Consider the following 25,331-nt stretch of genomic DNA (forward strand, 5'->3'; position numbering starts at 1 on the left):
GTAAGATGTTTATTTCTATAAATATATAATTATGAGGTGTCAGAAATCTAAGGCTGATTAATTAATTACATGTGAAGGAAGAACAACTGTAAATTTGGTTTAGAAAAGAAATAAATAAGAGAAAGACAGGCATCATAAATCAGGTTTAGTTACCAAGACATGGCAATTTTTAAAACATAGTTGGAGCACTCACTCACCCTAAACAAATGCATCTATCTGTCTCTGAGTATCGTTACAAGCAAGATGAATACAATTTTTGGACATTTATCAATGTGAGATGATACGAAAACCTCGTGCATCTAACATTATTATATAATAATATTAATAGATATGCTGTAGGGGGATGTAATCTAATCCTCATTGAAAACTAACATCAAAAGAGTGAAAGGAAAGCATTCTCGTGCTTTGTTCAGTGCGTTTTTAGTTTAACAAATGGGAAGCTGCACAACCAACAATAAACATCGAATACAAGGAGACAAAAAGAAGGATTTTTTTCTTTTAAAAAAAAGAAGAAGCTTTGCTAGTATTTTCTGATGTTTTCTTCACTCAGCATGTGAGCTGCACCTTATATATACACTAACTACATATTACTGCCTTTGTAAATCTCCAGAAACAGACATAAATATTAGATGTATGTCAGGTCTCTTTGTTATCTAATAATGGAGTGTTTTTTTTTTTTTTCCACAACTTCTGTGGCTGTTAGGACTCTCATTAAGGCCTTCGTAAGAGGCGACACAACCCACCTCGTCGCATTTCCACTCCACGGATCTCTTGCTTGCAAATGGCTCAAATATGTCATATTGGATAAGGTTAGGCCCAATATAAGCATATAGCCTCATGAGAATGCATTAGATTTAACAATTCCTTCATGTTTCATGTTTTTTTTCTTTTTGGAAATAGAAGAGAAGGAAGTTCTAAAGCCGGTGTTACAGAAACAAGTCGTGGTAAAAGTAAAACCCGCTGCATCGATGTGAAGGATGGTTTCAATCTCGTTTGTCCTAGACCTTCCAATGTATCAGCCGCACGATTAGATATGGTTTATTTGGACCTGTCACTGCCTATGAGTAACCTGAATAAGGTTATTTACCATGCTAAGATCTCTCCTGATCATTTCTTTCCCTGTCAGAAGCTTCGCAACAGTTTCAACATCATTCAAGCTTCAAGCCTTCATACACCCCCCACACCGCAGGCCCTAAGCTTCGAGTCATCCTGATCTCCAATCACCTTCAGACTCCGCAGCTGCTCTATTTCCACATTGTCTTGCAGCACTGTATATTTAAGCTTGAACCAGCCTTCCTACGGTTTCTTCCACCCAATTTGCCTCTCCATCATGTATGGTCTTCTCCCTCCATCCTCATCTGCCCTACTCACATACCTTATCCGAGTTGGCATCTCCGACAGCAAAGATTATACAATTTCTTACTAAAGCCCGCATATCCAACTAAATGGGGTCATTCGCCCTTTCACGCTTACATCTTTCATTCATTATATTTATAACATTAATTTTTCATGTTTATGTAAATATATGGCATCCAAAATTAGTTTATATGTAATGTCTACGGATAAATGTAGGGAAAATGTTGAATTCGCATACGTTTCAAGCCCATGCATTGCCGATTGCAATGGTTGCATCGACTCTCCGTAAAATTATCCAATTAAGAATTGATGTTATGTTTCAACAAGGTAAATAGAGACCTAACTTCTTATCATAAAAATTGATCAGTCAAACCATGCATCACACAATTCTCATTGGCATACGCAACAAAAGGGTTTTTGCTCACTCTTAGGTCCTGGCACGTTACTTTTCTGCTCAAGGTTGCAACACTTTAATTGAACGAGCACCAATAAAGAACTACAGTGGCAAGTATATTGCTGTAAGAGAAATTTAAGCAGTTGGTAGGTACTTCCTAGTCCACGTACGTGCTTCATTAGTCCTACAACTTTCAAATGATCCATGTATATCCTAGATTAGAAAATCATGAGCCAGTATATGCTCTTAGTAGATGTAAATTTCTAAGTTGAATTTAAGTTCAATATGAATTTTATGTTTTTCTTTTAAAATTTCCAGCTACAACTTGTCAAACTATGCATGAAAGAGATCCCAAAATATAAAGTGCTTGTATAAATGACAATCATGTAAAGAAATCAGAATGATCAAATCTATACTCAAATGTCTTTTGTTTCTCATCAAGTTATCTTGAAACTCTTTAGCCAAAGATAAAATATCAAATTCCTACTACAGTTCTGGATGTATGCTCAAGCTCATAATGATGATCTAAGAACTTCATTTCATGCTAAAATTATGAATCACGGCCGGAAACTGAGAAAACACGCAGTCCGGCAAAACCTGGAAATTATGATTTTATCCAAGGAAATTCATGATCACCAAATGGAGCACCAAGTTGCAAAGAACAAAATCTGCAAAAGCTCTCTCAGGTGGTAGATCCTGCAATTGATATGAATATTTTCAAGTTGAGGATTTAACATGCAATCAAATGTTCACACCTATATACATACACCCAGTTGAATTCCCCCCAAATCCAAAAACTTCAAAGGAGAAAAGATGTTATTCCGTGAGGTTAAATTGAACTCCTCAATTTGAAGTTGGACGGATAATAAGACCATCCAATTTTGTTTTTATTCTCCTGCCCGAAGAACTACTGGAATGTAAGATAACTTTGAAATGCTTACCTTGAATTCCTTGTTTTCCTTGTTCACCTGAATGCGAAGACAAACTGCATCAATCAAAACCACAAGGGTGTCAGGTAAGTCTTCTATCTAGTAAAGCCAAAGAGCGATGATGCAAAGTCCACTTACCAGCAAGGACAGCAGTCCCAACACAAGAAAGCACTCCAGAAAGAAAAGAGTTGAAAGGAAATGATCCCACACTAGCCATGTAAACCACCTGTGGATCCTCAAGGTAACTCAAGATTTAACACTGTACAATGAACTAAACTAAATATATTCGATAGAATTACACAAACAAAATCAAAAGATACACCACTCAGTACAACAATTAAACAGTCGGCAATAGTTTGACACTATTATAAGCTGGTTTTCATGGAATTTCATTCAAAACATTGAGCATGATTTTATACAAACTCATTAATTCCTTCAATCTATACTTACATTTCCAATTTCTTATTCTGATTATCTATTTTTTTAAGTGCGTTTCAAGGAAGACAGCTACGATGGATTAAATATAGAGCGAAAGCAAAGAATTAGAAACCCCAGAAGAACAAATCAATGTATTTCAGTCACTAAAAATGAGGGAGAGAAAACGGATTTCTAAAGATGAGCGAAAGTACCTGGATCAGAGCAGTGAAGACTGCGAAACCCACATACAGATCAATGATCTGTACTTAGAAAACCCCAAAAAAAACACACAAGGATTAGAAAAAGGAAGTGAGAGCTAAAAAGGGAAGGAAGGAGAGTGCAAGAGAGACCTTGAGATTGACTGGAGTGGCAGCATAAGCAGAGCGAAGAGAATGGAATAAAGCTTGAGCATTTTCTTTGCTGGATGATGTTCTCGCCATTTTTGCTCTACCCTAATTTCCCAATTGCCCAAAGGGTTTTCTATTGCTGAACTAGCTAACGCCTTACTGAATCGTCTCTCTTATAATAACAATGAACCTTTTTGGTCAACCGAGATCGAATGTCAAGATTCAATCTCCACCATTCATTCTTCTTATTTTATTTAAAATATACATTAATCAGTTTATAAAAAGAAGAAAGAAATAAAAAAGCTAACTGATGTTAAAATCCATCAAATCACTAGTTTATCAACTCCATAATTAATCTATATTATTAAAAATATATTTTAAAATTAATTCAACTAATTCTTTAATTCACCAGTTTGTGAATCAGTGAATACGATATTTCTCTTCATACTGATTAATCCGATGATTAATCCTACCATAAGAATTCAGTGATAATTCTAGTAAATTTAAAAGAATTAAATGTTTAGAATTTATTAGCTACTAATGCAATGTGACGATATATAATTTTAGTTTTTTTTATGATAATATGATTATTCATACCAATGATGTTAAGTGGATTTGAGCTTATGTTGAATCCAACCCAAATTAACAAAAATGAATGTTGATCACTTTGATGGCCTTCCCATTACTTTTAACAGTACAAGCAACACATAATAAGCAGTGCAATCCAGAGTATCTAACAAAGTAACATGCCTAAGCGAACTTAGCACTATTTAGACTCCAACACAAATCCCTATTAACAGGATCATCAGCAAAGCTGTTCCTTAAACCATGCAGCCGTTATCTGATAATTTCTTGAATTTGTTGCAAAATCTGAGCCTGTCTACTACACTTCGTATCTTGGTCATACGTTCTCATGTTCCTTTCTCGCCTACCAAATAAATGTAGGGATTCCATGCAATGTGCAGGACGACTGATATCAGGGATCTCGCCTTGTAGCAGTCCACATTGCACAATAAGAATTGCTTATCACTGCCTTCTCTTAGCAATACTCTGCTCCACAAGGTACCTGCATATCAATGTTAAACTTCTATATGATTACAGAGCTCAGCAAAACTCTATTATTTTATTTGATACATACGTTTAAAAGCAATGTATTGGCAGAGTTAACAAAATACTTTTACATCTGAGATAGGGAATGTACTGGCATTACCCAATGAAAGAAATAGTCAACACATCCAGCAGGCATGTATCAACCTAATTAATAAATTCTCTTAAGAGATCACATCAGACTGGATACCTGATTCTTAGTGAATTATACTTGCCATTTAAACAAATTATCACAAATATGTATCCCACAAGACATATTTATTAATTTCAGATGCTTGTGAGTTACTTATTAGTATTAGCGTTAATACAAGACCGTCTGAGATGAAAGATATATTTTTGCAAATGCTCATTCATCATAATCATTCGGGGAAAAGAAGAGAAGAAAGAAATGTATTCAGGTTTCTGACAGTTCGGAGAAGTGGCTTAGTGGAATCACTTACTTTCCTGTATAGAAGCCGGCAGAATACCATGCATTTAAAAGTACAGTGAGATCAGTTTCACAACTAGTACTTTGATTCATTTCCTCTTCACCATCTTTCTTCTCCTTGCTCTCTGCATTCAATGCAAATATAAATCTATGAGAAATTTAATACACATCAAAATAGTGCTGAACAAGATTCAACCATTATTGAATAACAAAAAAGGCAAGAGTATACTAATCAACTTGGGCTAAATTTATGGGCATAACACTTCACTTTTCCTAACATATTACAGAAACAAGCTTGAGACGGTAAAACAAAAAGCCCGATAACTCTTTACGACACTTGGGAAAGCCATAGTTACCTTCATTTACATTAGGATTAATAGAAGCTTTTGTTGTCATAGAGGATATAGCTCTTTCTGCAGCTCCCATAGCTGTTTTAACAATGTCGGAATCTATGAAAGGTGGTAAGTTTCCATAAGCCACTGCACCGTTTGGTTCAGTGCTAATTTTACCAACAGATGTCCCAGCCAAAGAACAGCAAGGATATGATGTGCATGTTGTTGCCAGAGATTGACATGCATATGGGCAACACGAACAGATGACAGTGGAGTGTGAAGCTTGACTTGTAGGAATTGGATACTCCTGAGAAGCACAGGAGGTACCCCACCGTGCAGCTGTGCTAGAACCCTCACCCGAGTATTGATAATTCCAACTACCAAATTGCTGAAGCTGCTGCAGAATCATTTGCCTCTTGTCTTCAACCTTATAATACTGGGTGAGTAATTGGTTATAGTCCTGCGCAGCTTGCGAATCCGAATAGGCCTTATCCCCATCTTGCTTATCCTGCATTGGCAGACTAGATGAATCTATGCAAGTCTCAGGAGTCTGTAACTTTACAGTATGATTTTCTTTAACTGGTTCAACATCCTTCGCCGCCTCCATTTCCATCCCAGTATTGGCTCTGGAACTGCTGTTCTCTCCTGCATCCCTGGGTCTTTATAAACCAGAAGTACGTAAAAATGTAAGTAAACAAAGAAAATTTTAAGTAACCCTAAAGAAGGAGAAAGGCAATAAAGATGGGAAGAAATCAAACTGGAATAACATATCTTGATTCTTGAAATTCAAAATTACCAAAATTGAACTTCATATCAACATCACATTTGATCAAGAAGAGAATTATTACATTCCCAAGTGGTTAAAAAAATATACCATCAACAGTATATTTCATTCAATAATAATTTGTGAATATCAACCAAAATCGTATTTTCTGCAAATAACACAGGAAAAAGGTAACTAAACAAAGGCTTACTTTATGGCCTCATCACCGGTTTGATGAACAGAAACAGAGACATTGGCCTCACTGTTTTTCTTTCCATGCATTTTCTGCAGCAGAAATGCATATACCATTAAAACAACAACTAATTATAAACTTGAAAAAAGTTTGATTGTTGCAACCACAAACCCAAATTAAAATAAACGAAAAGAAGAGGGAGGGGGAAACCTTATATTTGGACATGGCGTTGTCGAAGGCATCGATGAGGGCGGAGTCGTCCCAAAGCTCACTTTCTTTACCCATGTTTTCGTTCGAAGGTTTCCAGAGCAGTGGCAGGAAGGGCTAAAACCCCTGCCCCCTTTCATAGTTTCTTTTGGGCCTTAAGCCCTAAGCCCCCTTGTGCTTTAGTCACGGTATTCTCCATGACGGTATATCTACTATTAGAAACCACTTAATTGTGTTTGTGTTAGGTGTTAATCGAGATAATAAGATTTCAACTCATGCCTCTTTAATTTTTCACCTTTCAATTTTATCAATAAATAAAATATATTATATTATTTAAAGACATTTTTGTCTTTTTATTTTTTAACGACAATTAAAAAATTACATATATAGGATTTTAAGCTTAGATGTGATAATGGGTTGGGCTCATGTAAGATATGTAGTCAATTTTTCAAACTCGAGTCCAATCCAATTCAAAAAATGGGTTTATTTTTTGTCCAACCCAAATTAAGAAAGATAAATCAAGCCCTACTAGACTTTTCCATATTTGATTTTTTTTAGATTAATTTTTATCTAAAAATATTTTTTTTAAATATATAATACACTAAATGTACTAAAAACTACCAAAAATAAATGTTTTCTTACACATTAAAAATACATTAAAGAAGTATTTATATTAAAAATACTAACATAAATATAATAAATATTTTATTATATTAAATATATCTTTTAAATTTTTATATTTTGGGTTAGGTTATTTAGGGCCCCTTTGGATGGGCGTATTCTTTCAATGCAGTGTGTTTAGCTTTTTTTGGTCTTACATTATAATATCGTTACAATATATAATCTCACTACTACTATTGTTTTTACACTAATTACAGGAAAATGCACCACCCATTCAAAGAGGTCATTAGTTGGGTAGGTTTTTTTGGGCTTTAGATAATGAATTTAATTGTTATTGCATGAGTGATTCAATATAAATATGTATAATTATTATTTAATATATATAATTAATATAATTAATTTTTATAATAAAAATATATTATGAGCCGAGCTTTCGGCCAAACAAATATTACCTAAATCCTAATTTATATAGAAATCGGACTTTAAATTTTATTTAAAAATTCATATTTTTATTTAAACCCTTTCATTTTTAAACGAGCTTTCAGATCTAGATGGATGGTCAGACGAGACATATTTATTGGTAGGTATGTAGATTTAGAATGTGCTTTGAAATGATGTGTTAAACATGAAGGTTATGTGTAGTTATTGATTTTGTGTTTAGGCTTTACAGCCTCTTTATCACCGAAAAGAAAAATTATCCAAACCTTTTTAATGTTTTCTATAAATTTAATTATTATCTAATTACAATGATTTAAAAATATAAAATGTTGTTTGAGACAGAGCTTAAGCGACGTAGAAAGTTGAGATGGACCCCTGAAATTTAGTCCAATGTAGGCCCAATATGGTTTTCTCAAGTCTAAGTCTGAAGTCTTTGTTTTTTTTTGTTTTTTTTAATTAGAACTACAATGCTAATTCGGCTTTATTGGCAAACGGCAAAGTAGTAGGCGAGAAGCATCGTCTTCATTTCTTTTTTGCTGGCGTTATAAAAACTAGAGTGAAATAGATTTGTCAACATGTAAAATCAGAAACACCCAAGAAAGATTCTAATGTTATTGTATAAAAATATCTGGATGGTGTTAGGGGCATAGTTGGGGGCTGACAGAGACCCGCCTGCTAAAATAGAAAATTATTTATTTAAATTTTTTAAAAAAAATTAAAATTTTAAATTAATAAAAATAAATTTATACTTTTCAAATTCATCCTCTAAAAAAGGCTATAACCACTAAGAAGGAAGCGTTGAAGAAAAAAAGGGCACATCAATTTGCATAGAATAAAAAAATTTGAAAAAGTGGAATTATTCAGTGTAGAATAGCCGGCACGTGGAATATTTAATTTTCTTTTTGGGTCGACTACTTGGCCAACAAGTTTATGAGGTCACCACCCCACAATTATTGTCCATGCATTCCCATCCAACTAAACAAATATCTTTTACCTAATTGATTTATTCAACCTTCTACCAAGTCTTTCTTTAATAGGGATGTTGAAGTTTTCGAATTTCCAATCTTATTTTATATAAAACAATTTGTATTTATTATTATATTTTTAATATTAATCTTATTATAATTTTTTATTATATTTGTTTTTTATATCATGCTTAAAATTAGATATAGTCCATTTCAACTTTTAAATAAGAGGACAATGCAATCAGCGTATTTAATTTCATGACTTCCTACACTGACAATAATATTAATATCGATCGAGCTAAAACTCAATCGGTTAATACTATAGAAAAATAGTCCATTCCTTACCGTTTATATGTTTGGAAAAACAAAGGTTGTTTACCATGAAAAAGATTATAAATGATTGACATGTTTAATCCACTAAACAACATCGACTTTTTTACAATTTAGGCTCCATTTGATTTTTGTTAACACAAGTTGTTTTTATTTTAGTTTTTGTGAAAAAATGAAAAATACTAAAGAAAAAATGTATTTAGTTTAAATTTTTAAAAATTATTTAATATATTAAATAATATGTTTGTTACCCTTAGTTTAGTGTAGTAGTTACACAAATAATTATACTCAATTCCAATTACCATGCTGCTTTCAAATATACTCCTACTTAATTTAAGTTTAAAAAGTTATTTTTATACCATAACAATAATATTTTAATTTTAGGTCATATATATATAATTATATGTTATTTTACTAATCTCATTTAAACAATCTGTAAATTTTATTAACGAGATAATTATTCACACATTTTGATCTACTAAATAATTAACTAACTTAAATAGTATTATTACACCCTATATCCTATGAGACGCATGAGTCTCCTCCCTCAGTAGAGTGACTTGTTATAAAGATCCTCCTGCAAAGGTCTAGTTCCACGTCCCCGCTTAAGTTATACCGACTTACTTTTCTCCCAAATATCACAGCCTTGAGACCCATGCGGTAACGAAGGCACCCATCAATCCATCACATCTTATAGCTCCTTTACCTAGTCCCTTCAAGTCAAATCCCATAGCACCCTAGGCTAACACCTACCACCTTACCATGGCCCTTAAGCTCGGTGGATACTTAACATCACTCTGTTTAGATCTCTCTTCATCACCTCTTTAAGTCTCCAAGTATAGCTATTCTCTACACCTCCTACAATATGAATCGTCCTCGCCCTAGCAGCTCTTTACATCCAATATGGTGTAAGCCGTCATTACAAGCCACCATCATATTTTATATTGTAACAAGTATTTATTGTGAATTAATTGTAATTATTTTAACTAATTTACAAAACATTTATTATTAATTATCTATACTTGGTCAATAATCAAGCGTTGATGATAAGGAGTACACGTTTAATGTTAGAGAGGGAACAACCTAACAAATATAAAATGCTTGAGTAAATAAATAAAATTGCATGGGATGTTTTATTTTTTGTTAATTATACTAGTAATCATATTGTTGAATACTACTAACATATTAAATTTGATGATTTCATTTCAAATAGTTACTTGTTTAGAGATTTTTTTTTCTCAATTACAATTGATCGTTTTTATAATAATTAATATATTTTAAAATCATGTAGTTATGTAATTACAATTTATGCTATCAAACATGACATAGGGAATTGCGATCTAATTGCATTTTGTAAATCAAACACATCTAGGTAATTAGAATTATCTAATAATTACACTTTCATCCAACTACTTCGTGATGTCCAAACACACACTTAAAAAATTAATTTTATTGAAAATAAAAAAACTTTGACATAAATATTTTAAATGTGTTTGATGATCATGTTATTTTTTATCTAATATAAAATTCTCAACAAAAACTTGGTAAATAAGATAAGTTGCCACCTATCTCTTAATATTGAAATTGTAAAGTTGTCTTTTTAAAATAATTATATTTGAAATAAATTATCTCTATTTCAGTTTCAACATATTACTTTTAGGGACAATGTCATATTTGCCTCTTGCACTTTATCAAATCTTTCAATGTGGTATTTACAATTTCAAATGTTTAATGTTCCCCAATAGTTTTATTTTGTCTTCTATTATGGTATCTGGGTCTAACGACATTAATGCTTGACTTGTTAAGACACATAGACCACTCTTATCACGCCATATGTCACATTTGTATAGAAAAATAATATCATATGTCAAGTCAAAGGGCTTTGAAATAATTTTACCGATTTTTCTTTTCCAATGCAAAAAAATTCATACAGCAGTAGAAGCGACGTTAGAAGTAAGTCCGCTGCCTAAAGGTAAGCCCTTTTCAAGTTTGAGTGAAACACTGAAAGAGTGAATATTGAACATTTTCATAGTGGCAATTGTTGTGATGCCAACATTTTCATAAGGAGTTTTGATAAAAAAAAGAAATTAAACTTTTGCTATGCCTAAAAAATCTATTTTCTAAATCAAATTTTCCAATAGAGATTTGCTTTATGGGCTTGGAATAATATTCTTGAAAGAATGAAGCTCCTAAAATGATGGTTGTGTTGGAATGTTGGAAATGGTCGCGACATTTTGATTTGGTGGGACTAATGGATCCTTAACATTGAAAGATCTCAAGTTTCAAATAACCCTACCAAGGGGATACTACTTTGGTGAGTGGACTTACTCTAGTGACTCTTTTCCTATAAAAAGGTTTAGGCTATTCACATTGGAAACATGTAAAAAAAAGGATGACATAATATGGTATTCCACAAATAAGATATGAAGTATATAGTGAGGTAAGGGTATAATATACTAGTGAATTCACCCATGGAAGGCATAGTGGATGAGACCTTTAATCAAACCACCAATAAAACAAAACTTTGGAAATCTATTTGGAATCTCAAAACCACCCCTAAGGTTAAAATGTTTGTTTGATATATGTGTATTAATGTTATTGCTTCTAAACAAAATATGACGAAATGACATAGAAGTTTCATGACAGATTGTCATAGGTGTGAGTAGGGTAAGGAATATATGGAAGACATTCTTTTCTATTTCTGTTGGGGATTGATCTGTATAAATAATGAAAGAGAAAAATAGAGAAGATCAAACATACAATTTTTTTTTGTGAAAAACTCCTCTGAATAAGATAAAAATCATGGAGAAAGGAGGTTTCGACTTTTCACTAAATGAGTAAACAAATGAGAGTATAATATGGAGAAAATAAACCTAAATGTACTAAATATACAAACCCAAAACCCCTAAAATAAAGCCTTAACTCCTATAAAGTTATCTTAAAAAGGGTACAAAATTATATTCATAATTACTATGAAAACTCTAGCCAAAACTCATTTGTGGCTAAATCTTGTTGCCTCCAAAAGAAAATCATTGTAGTACGACATCTTCAATTGCCTTATTGAAACAGGGATACGAGGCATCTTTAAATAGGTTAAGTTTAAAGGGCTAAAATGACAAAAATATCCTTAAAGTAATCAGAGTTCGACTAGAAGAAGTTCTGATTGGCTGTCAAAATGCGATTGTATTGCTTGAGGAATACACTGTGTCGTCGTAACATCCCATGCATACTCGTCACGACGTCGTCTTTCCATCAATTGGAGAACTCATCATGTCATCACGACGTCCTAACATCCCTCGTTGTAATGTTGCCTCTCGTCACAATGTCGTTGTCCTCTACGTCGTAACGTTGCACCTATTTTTTTGTCTTTGTTGAGTGCCTGTAAACTGTCTGATAAATGTGAGGCACACCCAACAAATCTTCACCTTGACTCGTATTTATCATACATTCTTCTCCAGGCCCCTTCATGGGTCAAACTAGATCTTTGTAAAATGTGAACTGAGCCCAAACTATTCTTGAACTTGGAAACTAAAATACTTCTAGTCTTCAACTCAAGGTTTTATAATGCAACCAATGCTAGTGATACACAAACGGACGTGTGCTTCGCAACAGGAGAGAAAATATCGAGTAAATCAACTCCCTCCACTTGAATGTCACCCTTTGTGACCAACATTGTTTTAAACATTTTGTTTTATCCGAAATTGCTACAATCCGAAATCTATGACTCTAGCAAACTTCTCGATATTGAAATTTGTTGTCGCCATCCCTGAATGAGTCGATTGCGAAAACATAACCTTGCTTTGATACTAGTTTGTTGGGGATTTTCTTGTATAAACAATAAAAGAGAAAAACAGAGAAGATCGAACATACAAATTTTACGTGGAAAACTCCTCCGAAAAGGATAAAAACCATTGGCAAAGGAGAATTCGACTTTTCACTAAATGAGTAAACAAGCGAGAGTACAATATGGAGAAAATAAACCTAAATGTACTAAACGTACAAACCCAAAACCCTAAAAATAAAGCCCTAACTCTTATAGAGTTCTCTCAAAAGGGGTATAAAATTCTCTCTATAGTTACTACGAAAATTCTCACCAAGACTCATCTGTGATTACATCTTGTCACCCTAAAAAAAAGCCATATAATACTACATCTTTAATTGCCTTATCGAAACAATGATACAATGCCCCTTTAAATAGGCTAAGTTTAAAGGGATAAAAAAGACTATAAATTTATTGAACTACTATAAATTTACAATTTAACCTAGATAAGTTCGTATGGTTAAAGTTTAATAGTTATTTGGAAATTGATGAATGATGTTACGTATTTAATAAATTGTTGAAAATGGAATATTGCTAAATTTATTGTGTATTTAATATATTATTGAATAAAAAATGGAATATTGTTGTATTATGAATTGGATTGGATATCTGGCTAAAGTGGAAAGCAGGATTGAGTACATTCATTCTGTGCAAATGAGGAATTGACGGTAAATTACCCAAGTAAACCGGGGGTTCAACATTTGTTGTGAACCTCTATGTTTGCTTTCCATTTAGCTCTCGTGAGCTTCAATTAACTCATATGAGTTTCAGTTTAACCCTTCTAGGTTTCAATTCAGCACTTTTGAGCTTCAGTTTAACCCTTATGGGTTTCTGTTAAGCTCTTATGAGCTTCTGTTTAACCCTTACGGGTTCCCGTTTAGCACTTATGTGCTTTTGTGCAGCTTTTGGGCTTCCATATAATATGTATTCATACTCGTAAGACGTTCTCCAATTTGAAAAAGGCTGGTAAGTGACATATAAATATTATTTGAAGACTTAATGATGTTATCGATTTTGAGATGAAATAAGTGAATTCATCATTTGAAGTTGTGATTGGAAAGAAATGTGTAATGAACGATTTACTTAAATGAATTATTATAGTATGTTCGATAAAATTTAAGTTTAAAGCCAACGAACTTACTAAGCTACATTAAGCTTACTTGTGTTGTTTAATGTTCTTTGTAGATTTTCGAGAAGTCGGGAGGTCAGATCAACACATCGAATCACACTATCCAACTTGCTGGTAGATTTTGCTAAACATACTATGTTTTATATGGCATGTATAGGATGTTTGGTATAAGTGGTAGTATGGGTAATGAATGAATTGGTATAACATGTTAATATAGTAGTTGCATGTGTGGATTAATTTATGTTCCAGTTTAAATTATTAGAGTATTTGTGATAATATGACCATAATAATGATAGGATTTGTTGTTTTGAAGATCTTGTTATGGCCTATATGTGTGAAATTTGATATGTGTAGGCTGGAGTCGAGAATGGGTTAGAAAAGATGCCACAAAATGGCCTATTTTCGTTCATACGGGCAGAGACAAGGGCGTGTGTCATATGGGCATGTGGTCTGGTCGTGTGTCCCCTGCACCTTAAAATTTTGAAACAGAGTGCTCAGGTTTTAGCACACGAGTGTGTGGCTTGACCGTGTGACCCAAGTCAGAGAGTTACATGGGTAATGACATGGGATGAGACACAACCGTGTGCCTCACATCGAATGCCCACATGGCCTAAGACACGAGTGTGTGTCCCCTGCTTCTAAGAAAAATTTTGAGATTTTGGAAAAAAAATTCTCTGAGTATCCGGATTAGTCCCGATTCACTTCTAAGGTGTATATTGGGCCTCGAGGGTCTATCTAAGGGACAATATGAGTATTTTATAACTGATTCTTGATATGTAAAACAAAAGTTATGAAATGTTCGTATTTAATCTGTAAGGTTTGATAATGCTCTTTAACCCTGTTTCGGCGACAGATAAGGGTTAGGGGTGTTACACGACGTCACCCTCTCCGTCAATTGGAGAACTCATCACGACGTCCCTTATCATGAGGTCGCCCCTTGTCACGACGTTGGTGTCCTCCACGTTGTGATGTCGTGCCTATTTCACCTCTGTCTTTGTTAAGTGCCTGCAAACTATCCGATAAATGCGAGGCACACCCTACAATTCCCTTTTGCCCAATAAATGTGGAAGGCATCTAGTTTTATTTATTCTCAACCTTCAATAATTCCTTCTTTTTTGTTGATAGGTGGGTTAAAGTTTTGGACACGTTCAATTAGAGTGGGCAAGGTAATAACCTAAGCCCTATTGCTTAGATTTGTTGGAGCATGTGAAAAGATTGAAATGATTCTACTATTAACAGAATCAAATTAAGTTTAGAGATGGTTTGGTAATCAACCATGACCAATCACCATGAGTTCATAATCCATAATAGATTTATTTCTTCACCAACAAATAAGAGTACAACATTCATTGAATAGTACCCTTTAGCGATTAATACAATCAAGATTAATACGAATTTTGCTTGGCAGATAAGGTGGATGCTTTTGGCTTAGATACCAGAGTCAAGGATGGCAATATTTGATCATGGAATCTGATAATTTGGGTTTGATTAATATGCTTAGTGGTAAATGTGATGCATTTAGGATATTGATGTGATCATTTATGATATCCAACAACAATTGTTATCTCCACACTCTATCATTAAGTTTTGTGAAGGAAACAAAGTACTGGATCGGATGGTTAAGAAAATGATGAATTGAATCTACCCTCCTAATTGAACTGTATTCGTCATTAATGAGTTGAAATATTTGTTGTAATTTTTATTTTTATTTTGCGAATCAAAGATATTGTTTACATCCATTTTACAATCTACGGAGACTTAATATTTTTGAGTTTCATGATTAACCCTTTTAACAATGTTATTTTCAAAATTTGGATCAAAATTCTTTCACTAAGAATTTAATGTGTCTTAACATTATGCTTAACACTTACTTGTTAACATTAATTTTTTATATATAATTCCTACTACTCATACCCACAATCCTTAATTTGAAGCCAATCCTCCTAATTGTTGGAACAATAATAATAATTGACTTAAGACTTAATTTACGTTAAATTTCTATTTTTTTAACGAAAAGAAATTATAGTTAGAGTGTGGAAGGGGCTAGACCAAGGAAAAAAACCCGTAAGAGTGAGTCACCCAAATCCGATCCTAAAGCTTATTCGACATCGAAGTCACTAACTATAGTAGATTTTTACTTCGGTTATTTTACCAAATTAGTCCAAAAAAATATTATATTTACAAAAAAAAACCCAGGTTTAAAAACAATCACCAAAATAACCTAAAATGAACAGTACCCACTCGTTTTTTGCACCCATGATTGCCTAATAATTGTGTCAGACTTAAAAAAATTAATTTTTTGGGTTTTGGCCTCTCAATGGCCGGAACCCAGGTATTTTTTTTAAATTGTATAATACTGATATACGAAAAAAATGAAAAAAAAGAAAAACGAAAAAAAAATTTGGGTGCTGGCTTGTCAATGGCTGGCACCCAGTACAAATTTTAAAAAAAAAATTCTTTTTTTCGTGTCAAAATCAGATATAAATATACGAAAAAAAATTGGTGCTGTCCTGTCAATGGCTAGAACCCAGTACAAATTTAAAAAAAATTATTTTTTTTCGTGTCAGAATCAAATATAAATATACGAAAAAAATAAAAAAAAAAAGTTTGGTGGTTGCCTGTCAATGGCCGGCAACCAGTAGAAATTAAAAAAAATTCTTTTTTTTTTCATGTCAGAATCATATATAAATATACGAAAAAAAAATTTGGTGCTGGTCTGTCAATGGTCGGCACTTAGTACAAAATTTAAAAAAAATTCTTTTTTTTTCGTGTCAGAATCAAATATAAATATACGAAAAAAATAAAAAAAATTTCGGGTGTTGGCCTGTCAATGGCAAGCACCCAGTACGAATTTAAAAAAAAATTATTGTCAGAATCATATATAAATATACGAAAAAAATAAAAAAAAATTTGGGTGCAAGCCTATCAATGGCTGGCACCCAGTACAAATTTTTAAAAAAAATTATTTTTTTCGTGTCAGAATCAGATATAAATATACGAAAAAAATAAAAAAAATTTTGGGTGCTAACCTGACAATGGCCGGCACCCAGTACAAATTAAAAAAAAATCTTATTTTTTTCGTGTCAAAATCAGATATACATATACGAAAAAAATAAAAAAATTTTTGAGTGCCGGCTTGTCAATGGCCGGCTTCCAGTACAAATTTAAATTTTTTTTCGTGTAAGAATCATATACAAATATACAAAGTCATATATTACAAACATTTAGATTTTCTTCACATATTAATTGCCTTTTTTTTTCTATTTCCTCCTATTTACTATTACAAAATTAAAATCCCCCAAGTCCTATATATTTTTTGTAAATTTAGAATTTAGTTTGTATATTTTTTTAAAGAATTTAGTCCTTATATTTTTAAATATTACGAAGTCATATATTCAAACAAATAATTATGTTAGATTCATTAAATACATATTAAAAAAAGAAAAAATGTAAAAATAAAAGAAATATTTACATAATAAATTTTAAGAAAGTCAAAATTAACATAAAAATTTAAAATTATCGCGATCCTGGGGACGTCCCCGGCGCTGGCGTGTAACGATCCGGATGCCTCCGTCGGCGATGCCGTGCACCTTGCTGAGGCGTTTGATAATTGCTCGGGCCAGAGTCCTGTGTCCCTTCCGGTGTAGTTAAAAAGGGGGAAGAATTATATTCATTGAAATCGAGACTTAATTGGTATTGCGTGACCAGAGGTGCCGATGGAAAGATATCCTCAATGGTGGGTGTACGTGCTTCGGGGTGGAAGTTCGGGTGGTATGAGGATGACGATCCAGATCGTGTCGGATGTTGACGGTGGAGGTTGTCACCCAAAAAATCTTCAAATGATGGAGGAACTTCATGCACTGTATTCGGATCTACGAACTGTGATGATGAATCAGATGCTTTATTTTCGGCCCCCAGTTCGGCCCCGAATGGTGGAACTCGGTTACTACGCGGTTGGGCGTTTCTTGATTGCCATCACGAAGAATCATGTCGCGCGTCTCTTTGAATCAACATGTACTGACCCTGGAATATGAAGGGTTTCCTATGTGCCATATACCAAGCTGCGTACTCGGACGTAGGAGAGAACCCTCCCTCTAAGACATACAAGGGTGGGCGCCTCAAATGTCGCTGATTCCACAGAAAGATATATGGTTCATGTTTCTGTGCCCAATTTAAAGAGTCCCGACCCGGTCCCTTTTTATCTATTCCGTAGACATCTGAGATGTCAACGGGAGGGTTCGGGATAGGCTATGCGCAACCGAATTGCCTCAAAACCCGACCTCCATCGTGCCACTCCACCATATGAAAATTAATCAACAGCACATTAGATACGAACACGTGTTGCTGCTCGACTACCCATAACGGTATGAGTGTCGCGAGATCTTCCTGAGTATATGGCATCTATATAAACTGCAAAATAAAGACAACACGTTACTCTATATTTTTATTTAGATTTAAAAAATTATATTTGGAATCGTAATTTACGCCATCGCCGGAATGAGTCTCTATCATCATACGGTACACAGGTAGTGGCGGGGATCGTCCAATTCCCGGTACAGTTGTCCATCTAAAAAAAATTTATCAAATTATTTTTCTCATGCAAAAAATAAAGAATATTAATAAATGGCCAGACATATTTAACTACATATTTACCTATTAACAAATGGCCAGACATAGGGTTGATGGCCCACTGATGCAAGAAATGGCATTCGGTATAATGCCCAAGACTGTAGTAGAAGGCGGCAACCGCCCATTGTTTTCGTAGTCAGCTTTGTCGATCGACAAAGCTCGCGGTATAAGCATGCCAACACTGCCGAGCCCTAACTAAATTTTCCAGTATGCTCGAGATCCTCTAACAAGGGGAGATACATTATCGAGACTTTATTTTGATTGACCTCGGGCAAAAGTATCCCACCTATTAGTTGCAGAATGAACGCTCTTGCAGCGTACATAATGTCCATCTGCGTTGGACTGCTCGGAAGATGCTCAAATTTTATATTTCCAATGCAAATTTCAAATTTTGCAAGAATATGCGCTTAATAATCTATCAGTCGTCATCTTGGAGTCTAGCATTACGAGACGATTAACCAGAAACGTAGACACGATGTGGGCATGTTGATCGGTTGTGTTCGGATGTTCGACACACAGTGCACAATTTCGATTCACCCGTCTCCCTAACGTCTATGTCATTTCGAATTCTTGTCGATTGAGGTCGACCTTTAGGATGCCTGCAGAGACTACGGCCAGGCACCATCTCGAAAGTAAGCGGTGGAACTTCCCAGATTGAGACATCGGGTATTACAGGAAATTCGTTCCCCCATATACATAATACGCGTTGCAACGTGTAGATCTCGTCTATGAATTGTTCAACATTTAAGTTTGCTCTCGCACACGCTGCATGAAGATGCGCACACGGATATCGAAGAGTCTGAAATATCCTGCACTCACATCGCTTGTTTCGCAGATCAATTACATACGACCTAGGTGGAAGACCCGAACGGTGACCGATGTACTCCTGTACTTGGAAAGTCTCCAAGTCACGTAAATACAATTCTGCGTTCATTGTTTGTGCCCTTCGACTATATACCGCCATGGCCTTTCGGACGACCTCTACGTACACGTGCCTAGCCTCGATCTAATTAGCTTGTTTCAACCCCATCTTAGGCATCAATGTCGCCAACCTATAGAATGTTGCCGAGAATACAACAGAAATCGGGAGATGGCGTGTACGCCTCAATACAGAGTTGACCGCCTCCACGAGGTTAGTCGTCATCTGCCAATACCGAAACCCTTCATCGTAACATTGAGTCCATTACCAGTTTTCCATGCTCTCCAACCATATCTGGAGATTTGTTAGTAAATATGACAACTAAGATTCAAGCCTTGCGAACCTCTGCTTGAATCTTCTCGGTTCTAACTCATAGGCTGCATATTTAATTTCACTCCACCAAATTAAAAACAATACAATTTTTGGAAAGTAATTTTTTAAATAAATACAAACAAATTGTTTTACCCATGTTCACAAGTTCTTTTTTCCAATCTTTATTCTTGTAATCTCTATGAAAGTTTGCCGCGATGTGCCGGATGCAATAAACAGACCTCCACGGAACCCCCGATTGCCTTATCGCAGCAAGTAATCCTTTCGATCTATCTGATATAAGACAAATATTGTCTTCTCAGACAACGTGCCTCCATAAATTTGTGAGGAAAAATTCCAAATACTCGAAGCACTCATGTTCTACGATGGCGAAAGCGATTGGAAGTACATTTCGATTGCCGTCTTGTGCAACAGCAGTCAGGAGGATTTGTGTGTATTTGCTATACAACTACGTCCCATCCACCTGCACCATTGGCTTGCAATAAAGGAAGGCCCTAACGCACGGCTCGAACGTCCAAAACAACCGGTGAAAAACTCATTTCCCCAGTTGTATCTCCCCGTTAGGGCTTTTATATGGCAGTGTCTGCAAATCAGTGACTGTCCCCGGCACATACTCATGCATTTCAGCTATCCACCCTTGAAGCTCGTTGTATGACACATCCCAATCACCATACAACTCTCGCATCGCCATTTGCTTTGCCCACCATGCCTTTCGGTAGGACACTTTATACTTGAATCGAGCTTGCATATCCGCAATAAGGACTGACACTTGAATGGTGGGAGATTATTTCACCAAAGGGATGATGCAGTTGCATATAATTTTTGCATCTAACTTTCTATGGTCTTGCGATATACGAGCAGACGTGCATGTGTGTGGACCTTCTAGTTTCCTTATCATCCACATCTGTGTCCGCTGCATTAACGCGGCCCGGACACGACATTTACAACCAGTTGACGCTTTCCAACATTCTCCTGCGTACAAAGACTGCGTCGACTTCATTACTTTATAATCCACACCTAACTTCAAGCTAAGTTGTTTGATAGCATGTAAACAGTCTTTTTTGTTGTCAAATTGTTGCCCTATAAACAACTCGTCTTCATCAAATTCATTGTGAACTAAGTGAGTCGGCACAATATCTGGGTATTCCGAGAACTCGCGTGCAAGAGCTGCATCAGGATCCACGTCGCTCATGAAGGTTCCTGGATTATTTCTTATAACTATACCAGGGCCCGTGTTTCCAGCCGAATGGGGGATCGCATTTTCACCCTCTACCGGCCCTTCCTCGTCTATGTCTTAAGGGATATCATCTAAATCAGGGTCACTAAAATCATTGTTGGGATCACGATGGGACTGATCATCATTATCGAACCCTTCATCATAATCTTCTATGGTGGCCAACACCTCTGGATGGATCTATAGACAATGACTCGAGTATAGGGTGTTTTACGAACATCCACCACTGTTTGGATTTTCGGGAGTTGGCGCTGACAATACAAACCCTGACTGATCTTCCCAAGGGACGTTAAGATCAAAATCAATTCCGGAGCGCTGGCTTGCTGGAATTACCATTTGAATGGGATCCGGTTTAGTTATCTCCGCGGACAACTCAACTGGACTGGGATTTTCTATACCAGGGGGCAATAAATTGCTATCATTGTACCTAAATCATCATCATCTTCAAGCTCCATTTCTGAGAACTTTAGCGGATCAGTTGAAATCGGAAATCTATAAAACAGTCTCGACATTTGCTTTCCGCAACGACTTGCTATCTTTGTACTGATTTTTCGTTTGAAATCCGACAGCGAAATCTGTTTGTTGAATCTCATTCCTATTTTTTTCCGGCTTTGGAATACACATTCTTCTTCATTTGTATTTATCATTTCACCATCGAAATGAACATAAACAAAAAGTATTTGAGAACTCATTTTCAAAAAAAAATTGCTTTCTTTTAAACAAAGGGAAAAAAAAACTTTTCAAACTAGACAAATGGAAGATGAAATGACCTATATATATATGATTGTAGTGGGTGCCGACCATTGACAGGCCATCACCCAATTTTTTTTTAATTTTTTTCGTATATTTATATCTGATTCTGACACAAATTTTTTTTAAATTGTACTGGGTGCCGGCCATTGACAGGCCAGCACCAAAATTTTTTTATTTATTTTTTTCGTATATTTATATCTGATTCTGACATGAATTTTTTTAAAATTTGTACTGGGTGCCGGTCATTGACAGTCCAGCACCCAAAAAAGTTTTTTTTTAAAAATTTTTTTCGTATATTTATATCTGATTCTGACACGAAAAAAAAAAAAATTTTTTTAAATTTGTACTGGGTGCCGGCCATTGACAGGCCAGCACCCAAAAAATATATTTTTTTTAATTTTTTTCGTATATTTATATTTGATTCTGACACGAAAAAAAAGAATTTTTTTAAATTTGTACTGGGTACCGGCTATTGACAGGCCAGCACCCAAAAATTATTTTTTTAAAATTTTTTCGTATATTTATATCTGATTCTGACACGAAAAAAAGAAATTTTTTTTTAAATTTGTACTGGGTGCCGGCCATTGACAGACCAGCACCCAAAATAAATTTTTTTATTTTTTTCGTATATTTATATCTGATTCTGACACGGAATTTTTTTTTAAAAAAAATTTGTACTAGGTGCCGGCCATTGATAGGCTAGCACCCAAAATATTTTTTTTTATATTTTTCGTATATTTATATCTGATTCTGACACGAAAAAAAAAGAAATTTTTTTTCTAGAATTTGTACTGGGTGCCGGCCATTGACAGGCCAACACCCAAAATAAATTTTTTTTCTTTTTTCCATATATTTATATATGATTCTGACACGAAAAATTTTTTTTTTTTTAAAAATTTGTACTGGGTGCCGGCCATTGACAGGCCAGCACCTAAATTTTTTTTTCGTTTTTCTTTTTTCCTTTTTTCGTATTTTAGTATTATACAATTTAAAAAAAATACCTGGGTTCCGGCTATTGACAGGCCAAAACCCAAAAAATTAATTTTTTTAAGTTTGACACAATTATTAGGCAATCATGGGTGCAAAAAATGAGTGAGTACTGTTCTTTTTAAGTTATTTTAGTGATTGTTTTTAAATCTGGATTATTGTTGTAAATATAATATTTTTTTGGACTAATTTAGTAAAATAGCCTTTTACTTCTAAGCATATCTCCGTACAGTTGATCCCTACAAATATCACCTTACTCGACAATCCAAATAATTTAACTTTACAATACAATTTCCATATGCATATAGTTGTACACGTTTGGTGGACGAAGCTTCCCTTCGCTCTTGGACCCTTCTCATTTTACCCGAAACCAAATACTTTAGTACTAAAAAGAAGTTGATAAATCATAAGAGCAAAGAAATATTTGTACTAGTACGTAGGGCTAATAGCAAATCGATTTTAATTCTACTGTTTGGTTTTATTTTTATTAAATTCCACTTGATTTTTATTTAACTATTACTTAAATTTATTCAGTTCGATTTATAACATAAATTTTTTTGTTATTGTTTAAATCAAATCAAATCAAATCGAATTTTATTTTATTTTTTAATTTATAATTAATTTACAAATTATTTTATATTTTTATATAATATAAAAATAAAATATTTTAAATATAAATTAGAGAAAATAACATAAAATATATACAAATATACTTTTATTTTTTTTAATAATCATTTACCTGAAGCCATTTGAAATTAGGTTTCGGTCTGGTTGGATTACTTTTGATAGTAAACAATATGATTTGTACGCTTTATGTTAAGTTGATTATTTGTTTGTATTAAATTATGAAGTAAAGATATGAAGGTTAAAATATGCTCTAAATCTCTATACACTTTTTATATTTGGAATTTAGTCTCTACTTTTATTTTTAGGAATTTAATCCTTCTACTTTTTAAATTTAAAAATTTAGGTCCAATTGTTATCACTATTAAATTTCTTCTATTAAATTTACTGAAGTGACATTTTGAACTTAATATATATATATTCAATTGGTAGTAATGTAACAATAAAAATAATGTTGTAAATATTGATTAGGGTTTTTTTTTTGTTTGTTAAAAGCACTTGTTCGAATTCATCATATGATAAAATAAGTTTTTTTGTTGTAGTGTTCTTAAGAAAAATTGATGTCCACATTTGGTTTATATAATCATCAATATTAACTATTTAGACTAACCAATGACATTATAAAGTCGAGGAACCAATTTATACAAAAAATATTAAATCTCAAGTTTCAACATAGTATGGGAGTCAAATTGAAATTTTACCATGATCTTATAATGTTAAAGAAAAGAAGAAGATGGTAAACTCAAAAGAAATGGAAGCCACTCATCAGTCTCTAAGACTCTTAAGACATTCAGATTATATATAACCACGTAATTTCTTTATGAAAAATTAACAATACTAACTAATTGGACTAATTAATAGAGTTATAAAAACATAAAGACTAAATTATGTTAGAAATTAAGATATAGAAATTAAATCACAAATTTAGGCATAACAAAGGGACACAATTGAAATTTAGCCACTGATATAATGTAAAGAGAGAAGAAGGTGAGCACCATGACTTGCCATGTGTTGGACTTCCTTTCTTATATAGAGTTAATAATATTTGTAAATACTATTAAATAATTTAATATAACGATGTATAAAATAAAATTTAATATATTTATACACCTTTTAAATAGTTAATGTCTAGTCTCGATTGATATTTGGTTAAAAAATGTTTTTTTAAAAGTGTTGCGAAAAATTGTAATTCGTTAATTAAATGTTTTTTTAGATATGATGTTGAAAAGTAAAAATTAGTTAATTTATATAATATTTGAATAATTTAATATGATGATACATGAAATATAAATTTAAATACCTTTTAAATAATTAATATAAATTACTTGTAAAATTAATCATACATAAACAAAATATTTTAAAATTTTAAATATAATGATAAACAATATTTTAACAAATTAATATAATGATATTTTAATCATATTTAATTAAATCAATATAGTGATTAATGATATTTAAATAATTTAATATTATGATACATAAAATAGCAGTTAATCTAATTTTTTATATAGGGGAAGGATTCATTTGTACCAGCTTAAAATTTAAGTAGTTTTACACTATTCCATAACATTTTATATGATTAATACTTGAATGATCCAACTATTAAATTTATTAAGATGTTTGTACTTGCTATGCATGTAAAATTTTTAGCCGATTCGATATCTCTATTATATCGATTTAAAATATTGGCTATATATTAATATATATTCAATGATTGAAAGTTTTTTTACATAAAACGAGTGGGTAAACATTTTAATTTATGCGAAAGCTAACATGCATGATCTATATGGATGGAGCATGAAAGATGAAATATGTCAATTGAATTGTTAAAATATTAATCGTATAAAAAGTTAAGAAAAAATATAAAACCACTTAAATTTTATACCGATATAAATGAATACCGCTCTTATTTTATATATCTTTTAATTATAATTGGTATAAATAGTAATATTCTGATAATTTTAAACGTAAAAATAAAAAATATCTAAATTTCAACTTTTATGTTTAAAAAAAATAATTTTTAACAAAATTTCTACTCTAAAACCTATATATTTGTCATTACTGGTGAAAAAATAATTTT

General features: G+C 33.2%; 3 protein-coding genes across 3 annotated transcripts; all 3 read right to left on the reverse strand.

Moving 5' to 3' along the window:
* Positions 1-2,137: 2,137 nt before the first annotated feature.
* Positions 2,138-3,919, reverse strand: LOC107946666 (dolichyl-diphosphooligosaccharide--protein glycosyltransferase subunit DAD1). Its single transcript, XM_016881083.2, has 5 exons — positions 3,447-3,919; positions 3,309-3,356; positions 2,818-2,905; positions 2,692-2,735; positions 2,138-2,446 (listed from the first exon to the last, which is right to left on the reverse strand). The coding sequence occupies exons 1-5, from the start codon at positions 3,534-3,536 to the stop codon at positions 2,363-2,365; spliced, it is 354 nt and encodes a 117-aa protein (XP_016736572.2). The 5' UTR covers positions 3,537-3,919; the 3' UTR covers positions 2,138-2,362.
* Positions 3,920-4,085: 166 nt separating this feature from the next.
* LOC107946667 (uncharacterized) lies at positions 4,086-6,648 on the reverse strand. Its single transcript, XM_016881084.2, has 5 exons — positions 6,476-6,648; positions 6,284-6,357; positions 5,334-5,968; positions 4,991-5,102; positions 4,086-4,509 (listed from the first exon to the last, which is right to left on the reverse strand). The coding sequence occupies exons 1-5, from the start codon at positions 6,548-6,550 to the stop codon at positions 4,470-4,472; spliced, it is 936 nt and encodes a 311-aa protein (XP_016736573.2). The 5' UTR covers positions 6,551-6,648; the 3' UTR covers positions 4,086-4,469.
* A 12,210-nt stretch (positions 6,649-18,858) lies between these two features.
* LOC107944153 (uncharacterized) lies at positions 18,859-19,368 on the reverse strand. The gene has a single exon (XM_016877986.1). It carries the CDS (start codon positions 19,366-19,368, stop codon positions 18,859-18,861), a length of 510 nt encoding a protein of 169 aa, XP_016733475.1.
* Between the last annotated feature and the right edge of the window lie 5,963 nt (positions 19,369-25,331).

The sequence above is a fragment of the Gossypium hirsutum genome, chromosome D12 (assembly GCF_007990345.1).
Source record: "Gossypium hirsutum isolate 1008001.06 chromosome D12, Gossypium_hirsutum_v2.1, whole genome shotgun sequence".
Lineage (NCBI taxonomy): Eukaryota > Viridiplantae > Streptophyta > Magnoliopsida > Malvales > Malvaceae > Gossypium > Gossypium hirsutum.

Bases quoted from the DNA above. Each gene is read 5' to 3' on its own strand.
- LOC107946666 (XM_016881083.2), bottom strand. From the start codon at position 3,536: ATGGCGAGAACATCATCCAGCAAAGAAAATGCTCAAGCTTTATTCCAT. The intron at 2,906-3,308 runs GTACTTTCGCTC...GAGGATCCACAG, and splicing joins TCTTCACTGCTCTGATCCAG to GTGGTTTACATGGCTAGTGT. The intron at 2,447-2,691 runs GTAAGCATTTCA...TATCAATTGCAG, and splicing joins AGGAAAACAAGGAATTCAAG to GATCTACCACCTGAGAGAGC.
- LOC107946667 (XM_016881084.2), bottom strand. From the start codon at position 6,550: ATGGGTAAAGAAAGTGAGCTTTGGGACGACTCCGCCCTCATCGATGCC. The intron at 5,969-6,283 runs GTAAGCCTTTGT...TGGTTTATAAAG, and splicing joins ACCGGTGATGAGGCCATAAA to ACCCAGGGATGCAGGAGAGA. The intron at 5,103-5,333 runs GTAACTATGGCT...CATTGAATGCAG, and splicing joins TAATCCTAATGTAAATGAAG to AGAGCAAGGAGAAGAAAGAT.
- LOC107944153 (XM_016877986.1), bottom strand. From the start codon at position 19,368: ATGGCGGTATATAGTCGAAGGGCACAAACAATGAACGCAGAATTGTAT.